General features: G+C 40.5%; 1 protein-coding gene across 1 annotated transcript; it reads left to right on the forward strand.

Moving 5' to 3' along the window:
- Positions 1 to 3,700: 3,700 nt before the first annotated feature.
- Positions 3,701 to 9,988, forward strand: rtbdn (retbindin). The gene is made up of 6 exons (XM_072443530.1): positions 3,701 to 3,951; positions 5,148 to 5,324; positions 5,411 to 5,510; positions 5,740 to 5,868; positions 6,444 to 6,540; positions 9,574 to 9,988. The coding sequence occupies exons 2-6, from the start codon at positions 5,165 to 5,167 to the stop codon at positions 9,907 to 9,909; spliced, it is 822 nt and encodes a 273-aa protein (XP_072299631.1). The 5' UTR covers positions 3,701 to 3,951; positions 5,148 to 5,164; the 3' UTR covers positions 9,910 to 9,988.
- The last annotated feature ends 1,433 nt before the right edge of the window (positions 9,989 to 11,421 follow it).

Raw genomic sequence — 11,421 nt, forward strand, 5'->3', positions numbered from 1 at the left:
ATAGATAAAGGAGCATTAAGGAACAGGGCATGTACCAGGAGTAGAGAGAAATACTGGTGGCAGCAGCTTCCTGTGTAAAGGAGGTACAAGCATGGAGCCCCTGGTACAGAAGACAGAGACCGCAGTGCTTCAAACACACAGGCCAAGCTGGAGGACTGCAATCAAACGTGGACCATCCTCGCATTTTGTGAGCAGCACCGTTGTGATCCTGTCCACGTACGCTGTCACTATGCTGACAATGAACATGGCGAAAACCCTGAAAGAGAGAAGATCCAACGGTCTCTAGGAGCATTACAATATTAAGTGATGGACTCAATTCTGTCGTGAGGTTGGTAATGGCACGGAGAGCAGAGGCTGTGTGACAAATGAGAACGACTGTCATGAAGCTAATACTTAATGCTCTAAACGGCACTGTGCCTAATGGAATGCATTAATGTCACATAAATGGCTACTGAAGACCATCATGAACGTTCTGTGGTGGTTCGTGCAGTGCTTCCACATAACCACAAGATGGAGAACAACCACAGAGCATTTCGACCAGGGATTTTTTGGAGTTAAGCCTCTGATCTAATAATTTAGCATTACTTACTGAATGAGGAGGATGGCTGAGAGCAAGAATGCTGTGAGGGGAAAAATACAAATCTGTTACTGAATGAAAATAAACACCAATAATGAGGAGGAAATGTGTGCATGTCTTTTTTCTTGATTATCAACTGCAGATTCTGTTTTGTCACGGTAAAAACCACAGTTAGCTCAAAAGAAAATATATAATTTTACAAATGGCATCTATGTCAGGAGAAGGGTCAGGGTCTGTTTGCTCCAAAACATCCACTGGCATTTTTCTTGGTTATTAAATGTGACAAACTGAACAACATAGAGAGAACTGCTTATTATCCGTGCTAAAGGAACACATTGCGAGTTCAAGGCAAAGATTTAAATTTAAGATAGAGATTTGGAGTTAGGTTGTGTCTAGCAAGGTTTTAATATTGAAGGGTCACTGGAAATGTATTCAGTATATTTAGTCATTCATCACCTGGGGTTGCTGTGGCAGGTTCATAAAAGCAGCAAACAGTGCCAGGAATATCTCCAAGTCTTTCAAGGACACTACTGCAAAAAGAGCCAACTTTACATGTTTTATCAAACCTAGTTGCTTCAGTTTTCAGTCCATTTTAACTGGTACAGCATCGGTTGCGTTAATGTTGACTGTTGAGAACCAGCTGTCCATAGCCTAGAGGAGAGCTTGGAGAAGATATTATTATTTCACCTGAAAGTTTAATGCCATCCTGTGGAACATTCCAGGCAATGCATTAACATTACCTGAAGACAAGCGGGTGGTGAGCTCATCAGTCATCACCTCTGCAGAAGTCAAATTCACATTCATTTTTTCAATAGAATAAAATAGTAAGTACTTGAAAGCTTGGTCAGCTATGTGGAAACCTGCACTTCTAATATATTCATGAAACTTAACCAAATTGAAGTTATAATAAAATTTTTGCCAAGTTTTAAACATAATTTTTGGTTTCTACATATGATCATGAACACTAGTTATCACAGTCTACTGCTCTATCCTGAAAAATGAATGAGATGGACTTGACTGTAAATCTCATCAAAATTGTATATGTTATTGTATATTAGTGTCACAATAAAAATAACATATAACTTTACCAATGATCTAATCAAAAATAATAATAGCAGCATTGAAGGATGGGTCAAATGCAGAGGTCAAATTTTCCTATGTGAATATTAAAGTCTATCTTAACTGATCTTGTATCTAGACTGTGTGACTGTGCAGACAGACAACGCCACTGTTGATTCCATATGCAGCAAATACACAGTGAAGAATGACATCACAAAAGCTTTTTGAACGCAGGTTAAAATATCTGCTGTGTTTTTGTGGCACAAATAAACTCAAAATGGCGGTTAAGTAAATGTTAGTCGCTAGTTGGACTGCCCGAAGGTGCCAACAGTGGCTCTGGTCCAATCCTTTTAAGATAAGATAAGATCAACTTTATTTATCTCACAATGGGGAAATTCCAGAATGAATTAAATGAGGGACAGAAGGGCACACGTAATCTGCTTTGTCCCACAGCTCCTCTGTTCCCAGAATAACTCCAACACAAAGACGCAGACCACTGCTCATCTAGTTACCGGATGAATGTCACTTCGTCACTCATTTGTTTACTGCTGGAAATAAAGATATTGATGAATGTATGCACAAACTCACTGTTCATTACACAATATCACAATAAGATGACAGTGGAAGTCATTTTTATCTTAAAATGCTCTCAGGAGTCTACAGTGTAGTCAAAACTATTTGTCACATGTCAAAGAAAAACAGGGTTTTCTTATCAGTGATAAGCCCTGCTTTCTGGCAGTATGTTTTGTATATTGCTGGAATTCTACACCTTGCCTGGGACGACATTTGGAAACTAGCTTAACTACAGCTGATACTGGCACATTCACAGAAATGTTGATTAATGTACACTGTCCCAGTTCAAATAAACTAAATAAATAAATACAGTTAAAAAAGCAAGGATCATACTCCAAATGTGGTGGATCCACTGGTCTTCCTTTGAAACGAGTTGTATTTTAGTCTACAGAGTTTAGTATCTCATGTGCTATGATGTCACTGCTACTCTATTGGGTTAGAGTGCTTGTCCCATTACTGGAAGCTATGAGCTTCAAATCCCACCAAGACCCTTGACCCACACCCACCCACCTCATAGGCTATTCTACAGTATATAACTCCTATTGTCAGCCTGGATGACTGTTGTGTACCTGTGGTCTTAACTGGCTCAACATTCAGCCCCATTTCCTCATCTCTCAGCCAGAGCCAATCTGTTTTGTCCCTCCAAACATGGTTTTGCCAAAACCAATCATAATCTAGGGAACATCAGTTGTTTCCTAGTTTTGGGCGGATATAATCGACAACCGGACTCTCTCCATGTCCTGTACTTTGGTTAAAAGTCTCATTAGGGCATGCAGTAAGGGATTAGACTGGTGTACCCGGTCCAAGAGGAACTGGGATTAAAGGGCAAGAGAAGCAGCACAGTGTACAAATACACAGGCGTGTACAGTCATCCGTATTCAAACCAGGCATTTAGAGATTAGGCAAAACCAATATGAATGTTTAAATGACTATGCACATAATTGGGGCTTAGAGCGATGCGGACATAAAGTGTTCACACCGCTCTTACCCTTTTATTGTGTTTTTATTTAAAGGACAAGAGGTTCAAGACAACTAATGAATTGACCAAAATCCACATTTGATTGTGTCCCGATGTGAGAGTTCTGTGCCTCGGACTTGATCCACCGGCAGATGCTGTTGTTGGGAGAATATTGGGAGCAGACAGCTGATGTTTCAGGACACAAAGGTGCTGTGGTTTGCACCATTTCTGTTCCGTAGAGTTTGAGTTCTGTGTCCTCAGCGAATCCCTCAGTATTAAATATCCATTGTACCGAGCTCTGACCCTGTGGTCTGACCTCCAGCGCAGCCACTGAAGGACAGGTGTGACTCAGCTGCAGGTGTGAATGCTCGACCACCTCACAATGACAACACGGCACTCTTGGGCTTCTTTTTACTTTTAAATCAATTTATTCCCATCTCGTTTGTGCGTTTCCATTGGCACTAAGATGCACGAAGGCTGTCAACACAGAGGATTTGGTAAACATCTTATTTGGAGATTAACAAGAACAGAGAGAAGAGGAGTGGTGGGGGTGAGAGAGTGTTTTCCCAGCCTGGTCAGGGGAGGGAGGAGAGACGACAGACATGCCCTTCATTTAATACTGTGACAAAGTGGAGAGAAGCCTCTGGGCAGCAGAGATCACAGCACAGACAGAGAGGGACAGAGAGGGACAGAGCGAGACGGAGCAGAGCAAAGGATTCACAGCCTCACAACACAGCAGCAGAGCACAGACGAGACTGACCGCCTCTTTTTCTCTCACCGACAGGTAATTACGGTACTACTAATAATAAGATCAAAGGAGAACAGTGTGTTGTATTTAAAGTAACGCTTTGTAATTGAGCTTAACGTTATTTGATCACCACTGGTTATTTTGAGGCTATAATGAGGCACTCGTTCAGCATTGCATTTTACTACGTATCGAAAAACAGGAGAATTCTGTGTTCATGGGGTTAAACTTGTACTACACTTTAAAATTCCATAATTCTACAAGAACACTAAGGCAAAATGTGTATCGTGTTTTACATTGTTCTTTGTGAACTTATGAATTAATAATAATTCCTTACACTTGTAATGCGCTTTACAGGTCTTTCACAGTGCCACCCGGTAGTCATTATTCATCCACTCCTTTTGTAGCCACAGCTGCCCTGCAAGCAAGGCAAAGAGTCTGTGCCATAGGCCCCTCCAACCACTACCAACACCACATTCACACTAATATCAGAATCAGATCAGTTTTATTGCCGTTGTCAGTGAACAAAATTCACATATTATGTACAAATTGGAGTTCTCCCACCACTGAGCCGGCAATGTTGAAAAAAGAAAGATGTTTTCACTTGATAGTGATGCTTAGTAAATTCAAATAAAAAAATATTATAACGTTAATAATGTGAAATCTATATTGTTTAATGTTTGTATTGTATTCACATTTCTTTCAAATCTTCACCATTGTGTTAAAAACAAATGATTGATGCTCAGACTAGAGAATAGGCTGAAGCAGAAACTGCCCAGAGCTTCATAAACAAGTGAGGAAACTTAAGAGCCTGGTCTGTCTGCGGTCACTTCCCCCACACTGGCTTAATTCTGTAGGCTGTGCTCCGGACAGCCTTCTGTCAGATTAAAGCACCCGCCTGTCGTCCCACTCAGCAAGGTGCCACAGTCTCACCTAATTAGGCTCACCATGTGGACGAGGTCAGACACGCAGAGCGTCCAGGCTAAAGTCCTGCAGGACTACAGCAGTACAGTGGTCAACTGTCAATATGCTTCTGCAAGCCCATCCAAACGTTTTTGGTTTTGTTCCATATGAAAAGGACATATAAAGTGGTAAAGATGATGAGAAACTCTTTTACTGCTGAAGAACACTCTTTTACACACTGAAGAAAAGACTCAGGGGCACATTCTGATGATTCTTTTTTCCTATAATATGCAACTTATTTACTTATTTATTTTGTACTGAATTTTTTACAGAACCCAACTTTGTGAAAATGGGTGGTACCTTTTGCTTTCTGCCTCCAATTTGCCTAATTTTGGCGGCTGCACTGATTGGTGGATCCCACTCTGAAGGGCTGTGTCTGCAGGATGGCAAACACAAACCTGTGCCCAGCCCAGAACCTCATCTGCAGGAGTGCTCTCTTTATGCAGACAGTGGGTATCAATCCTGAAAAATACGTGACAATAAAGTGTAGCCTAATGACAGGACAGCACATGACTGGATGTATTTCTGCTGACAGATAGCTGTTGTACAGAGGAACACATCCGGGACATCTCCCATGCCCCCTCCACCAACAACAAGAACGAGCCTTGGGACAAGTGTGGACCCCTGAGCCCAGAGTAAGTCAGTTTCTCTGCTTTTACTATGGTTATGACGTTATGAGAACGTTATGACAAGGTTGATAAGCTAAACAAAGTAGTCTAGTCAGCAATTTCAGACATTTAATTGAAATATAATGTATGAGCTATAGCCGATATATAAACGTGTGTTTAGGTCTCTTGCTATATTCAATAGTCCTATTGCAGTGTAAAACAATAATGATCCCATACCTGTGATGGTGTGTTCCAGGTGTGAGGGTTTCCTGAAGCGCGTGTCGTGTTTTTACCGCTGCTCTCCGGACGCTGCGCGCTGGCCTCACCCTCAGCGCGCCTCGTACGTCCAGGCCGTGCCGCTGTGCCACAGCTTCTGCCGGGACTGGTGAGTTATTACCTCCAACCACATCAAGGTTAGCCTCTTGTAGGGCAAGATGATGGCAGCAACAGCCCGGTGCAATATTAATTCCAATCACATGGGCTTTGTAATAGTGACATCCACGGAAATAATAAAAGAAGGGGATTTTCTATTGTCCTGTTGAAAGTCAGATAATTATGAGCTGATTTCTAGATATCTTGTGTCACTGTGCAGCACATCAAAGTGATATTCCTGCCTCCATAGAGGCAGAAGTTTTCCCTGATTGGACACATCAGATGCATTGTCTCAATGTCTAAATCAAGAAAATCAAAGTTGGCCAAACTTAGTGGGACAATACCTTATTACTTAGGGGGAGAATAACGGTTCAATCATCCTCCTTCTTAACCTCTTTTGTAATCTGCTGGCCTGTTAATCTCTTTTATTCCGTTTGACTTTATCTTCTAAAAATCCATTGAACCAATCATACATGGATCTCTGTCCATCCAGGCGTGATTGTGACCAAACTCAGTATTCTTTCCAAATGAAATTGATTCTGTAGTTTGTACAGATCCACTTTCTAATGGTTTTTACTTTTGTTTTAGGTTTGATGCATGTAGAATGGACATGACCTGTGCCCGCAAGTGGGCCAAAGACCCCCGGGGCCAGAACTGCACTGGATCCTGTGTTTCATACCAACAGGTAAAAAACAATGGATTTTACTGTCAAAAAGTCTACTCTTTCTACCCATTGTCCAAATTCTAACCATTACTTAATCAGCCTATTCCATTTTACTTTTGGGAGTGGCAGTTCTGTTGGTATGAGCTCGTCATGGCAGGTAACAGCTCAGTGAGATATCAGAGAGTGAAGGGTTAATGTGGCTGTGGGCTCATGCATGAAAAGGGGACACAGGCAGCTGGTTCTAAAGAGGCTGAGTGACCGAGAGGCCTAGCAGCTGGGACAAACAAACATGTCCATCCATCTCCCTGTGTCCCTGTATATTCTGCTCTTTGGCCAGTCAGAGTCCCGTGATGCACAACATGCTGCAAAACTATTATTGGGTTCTTATGGTGCTATTTATAACAGCAGTAAACGTCAAGTCAAAGTTAAACTTTCAATGTCAAAAATAAAGTTATTTCTCATTTCTTACATGCTTTGTTAATTGTAGCAGCAGGAGCAGATATTTTGCCACTGCAGAGCTTCTAAAGTCTTTGTGTTTGCCCAGTTTTGTTGGCATTGGCCTACTTTCATCTAGGACACAACTAATAGCTAGACATTCCGGTAACTCTCTGAATACAGTTTTCTAAAAGGGGAATGAGTCACAGTGTTGACCAAATGAATTCTCACCGGATCCACTTCAGTTAGTAACACTAACTAAAGTAGCACTAGTTTGTAACACTGTCCAGGGCTACAACAGCTTACAATTATATACTAATATTTTTAATCAATTGATCCTGGTTCAATTCAAGGTTTACTGAAACGTCTTGGCAACTAACAATAAGCTACTAACTACTAAACCTGAACATAAAATAATTTCTCGACAGCTCTATAAAGTCTTATATAAGTCTGATTTAAAGGTTAATGCATATTATGTTTTGTTGTGGTGCATTTATTTTGTAAGAAAAAGGGGCTTCCTCTAAATTCCTTGTTTATCAGCAGGATGTACAGCCGCACCTTCTGAAATCCCTGCCAAATAGAAAAATAACTATGCGCTTTATTTTAGTATCCACAGAAGGGAATTGTAAATTCCTACTTTTTGTATGTCAATTTGCATAGAAACAAGCTCATACATCCACACAGAGACATCCAGTGCATGCAAAGTCCACTGGCACTGCTCCCACTGCAACTGCCGCCAAGATCTGTGTAGATGCAGCAGTGCCCTCTTCTTTTGGAGGACTACAGCGGTCTGGTCAGATCTGGGAATGTGTCAGATCAAAATCAGACCTTTTTATTTGAAATAAAACTGGCTCATTGTCAGTATTGTTGTGGGCTATTTTGTTGTCTGTTTTTTGGTTTCTGTTTTTTTTTTTTTGGTGCCAGTTAGAGGCTCGTCTCTAATTGGCCCCTGAGTCACTCGTTGACAGTGACTCAGGTGGTAAGGTATAACTGCAAGGTTGTTGACTCGATCTCAGTTGGAATGGCAGAATGGCCGCCACGTGTCGGTCAGTCAGTGCTCAGGAGTGCTTTTAGACTCTTGTAAAGCTTGGAAAGTCTCCATACTATTCTACTCTGCGTATATATGTCCTGACCTTAATGCAAAGTATTTTAACGCTCCAGAAATCATCAGCAATATATCAGCAATAATTGGACTTTTTCTCTCAAAGAAAGGTTTAACCAGACAAAGCTGAACAAATAAATGTCTTCTTGTCACAAAAAGCTAGGTGACTTTTATGATAACTCTTCATCGATGCTGCTATGGTTTGTAATTGGTGCACAGTGGGGGCAGGGCTGGCCTGGGGGCCGTGTAATTTGCTCTGCAGTCTGGAGCAGATGAAGGAGGTGAAGAGGGCGATCTCAGCTCCCCAAGTCTCCTCCATCACACCTCCCGGGACACACGGCAATGCAAAAGTCAGCTTTGTTTGCACCGTCAGACAAAAAACAGTCTATTACTTAGCTCCATAGCTCACATTGAATTGTAAAGTGTCAGATGTCTGTCGCCTAAGAAAGACAACAATACTGACAATGATTTCTAAGCACATGCATGGTGACACCTGTCATAACATAGGAATGGTTTTAAAATGTGTTATAGCTTTTTCTCTCTTTCCGACAGTTACTCTGTTTGCTGACAGGAAAACAGACGAGATGTGATAACCATGTGTTATAGCTGACAGGCCATAGCAGAAGCTTTCATCCGTCTCGTTCATAACTATTTTATTTAATGAAAGAGTGTTTTCAGTTGCTCTGTGTTATTTTCGTAAACTTGATGAGCAGCAATATTTTAGATGTATTCAACATTTTTGATTAGAGATTGGACTAAATATTCAATTACAAACAAGAAAGAGTAAAATGGTGCTCATCAAAGCTTCTTTCTGTTGTTGTTTGCCAGTCCATACTTGTTAGGATGCCTTGTAGATTGCCCAAAATAAAGGATATATTTACTGTGTGTCTGCAGGGGGAGAATTGTTATCCAATCACTATTTTGAGAGAGAACACAGTTTGAATAGATAGTGTGTGTCAGATTCATCTCTGTCACCTCTGGCAGTGGGTCTGGCTCATAACAGCAGCCTCTGCTCTTTATTGGACTAAGGACCATTGTTGTCATTGTAAATCATTTTTAATTCGCTCTAATGCAGTTTGAATGACATTTGGAGGTCATTCAAAGGAGTAAGTACATTTGACAGTCTGGAAAACCACTTGGAATTTCACCTAAAAGAGAAAAAATATGTTTCTAAAAAGCTATATATAAATTTAATGACCAATGCTAATTCCTCCTCAACATAGATTATATATTAACAAGATAAGATAAGATAAGATATTCCTTTATTGTCCCACATGGGGAAATTTCATTGGTGCAACGCAGGTAGATACAGCGGTAGATACAGAAGAACAGAACAGATCACTTTTAGGAAGTCTGAAAAACACTTTCAGTAGAAGATCTCCTATAAATAAATAAAAACTCCCATAGACAAATAAATAAATAAAGATGAATAAGATAAATAAAGATAAAAAATAAAGATGATCAAAGTAGTTCTTTATCTTTATTATCTATACAAGACACTTGTGTCCTCTCCACAGATGTACCAGCACGGACGGGACCTGTGTGAGAGCCTGTGGGGCGATGCCTTCATGGCAGTGGAGGATGAGCCCGAGGAGCTGATGGAGAGCACAGGTGCTCCCTGCGGGTGCCTGACCCTCAGCGCCTCTGACAGAGACAAGATGGCCGCCCTTAGAGCCCAGCAGGATGATCCGGAGGAACTGGACACCACCAAGTCCGGGTTGCCCCAGTACCGCGCCCCTTGCCACACCGCGCCACCACCTCTGCCGCCCCGCACCCAGAGGAGGGCAAACTCAGTGCTACGGAAACGCTCAGTGGGGGTGGATGACGGGGAGGGCAGCGGCAGCGGCTTATAAACACAACTATATACGGTGATGTAATAGAGTCGGTCATTAGTGATTTTATTGAAGTTAACATTTCCCTGTTAACTAGACACCACAGTTGTCATATAGGTTTAGATATAGCTTTGAAGATTCCATATAGACCCTTTAAAAGTCTGTAAACAAAAACTTTCTGGAATGGAGGCAAAAATTAGGTTGGATATAATGTGATTTCAATGGAGAAACTGGGAAAATCACAAAATATTTTATCAAATGAAAACCACTCAGATAGATCTGATATCAGAGTCTGGTTTAAAAGACATTTACTATACTATTTAACATTATTTGTTTATGTAATTACATTATGCTTGACACATTTTTTACTGGACCAATACTTACAATACAAATATATATACATACTTTTACTACAAATTATGTTTTATGTTCAACTAAACTGTCATGGCTAGAAAATAGTATTTTATGGGTGTATATACCCTGGAAATTCATTTTTTTTATTATAAATATTTAAAATCTGATGTCAATTATAACTTATAATATTAAATAATATTATGATTCACATCACTTTGGCCTCCAGTCGCTTCCAGTATTTTGAACATTCTGACGACAGTATTTTAAAGGCTCTATAAAACTTCAGATTTGGGTCTGAGCTGCCATAGTGATTTTGGAGTCATTGAATGGTGAAAGGGCTGGTGTGTCGATAATTCTAATGATAACAGTGGGAGTATTGCACTTCCAGTAATACACACAATATGCAAATGTCTATTTAACTATAGAGCATTTGTAGACTGGCACTTATAGATAAAATGATCACTCTCAGCCCCGTCTTCATGTAACATGAACTTAAGCATTGTTGTTGAAAAGAAGATCAAGCACTTATTACAAATATTTTGTGTATTTCTCCTACCATGTGTCTAAAATCATTTAGGACTTCAGTTCTGTGGATTCTTATACTGTGGTGATGCTGTGATGATGTACATTCTACTTGCATGTCTTACATGAGCCGTACAATTGTGAAGACATTATAATGAATGTATTTTAGTCTTTCTAACGAGTAGCACAAGCTGAGGAGATGAGCTCTGACAGTTTAATAAAACCTGGGGGTAGAATTCAAATGCAGAAGCAGACGGTCCCTTGCAGACCGCGTGACCTGCCAGTGGAGGCATTGATGGCTCCAGATGAGGCTCTGCTAGACTTTCATGTGTTCCTCTATAATGGCACTGTAGAAAAAATACTTGTTAGATTAAACTGATACAAAATGTAAATGGTAAAAGATGGAATGTGCCTCTTTATCAAAATAATGTCCCTGTGCTTGTCTTTACTCTGAATAAAGACCATTTTAAATGCAACCACAGACTTTCACAGTTCTTAACGTTTTTGTTTACATAAAATGAATGCCAAATTATTGCAATCTTAAACCCATACCTGCGTCTGCACGGAGGACATAGTGTGAATTACTGATGGAGTCTGCATGTTTGGTATTTGATGCTGTTTTTAAAGGGCCGAATTCAAAAGAGCATCTTGGTTTAG

Source organism: Eucyclogobius newberryi, unplaced genomic scaffold (genome assembly GCF_026437365.1).
Source record: "Eucyclogobius newberryi isolate DKJ021-1_F unplaced genomic scaffold, fEucNew1.0.hap1 SCAF_13, whole genome shotgun sequence".
Taxonomy (NCBI): Eukaryota; Metazoa; Chordata; class Actinopteri; order Gobiiformes; family Gobiidae; genus Eucyclogobius; species Eucyclogobius newberryi.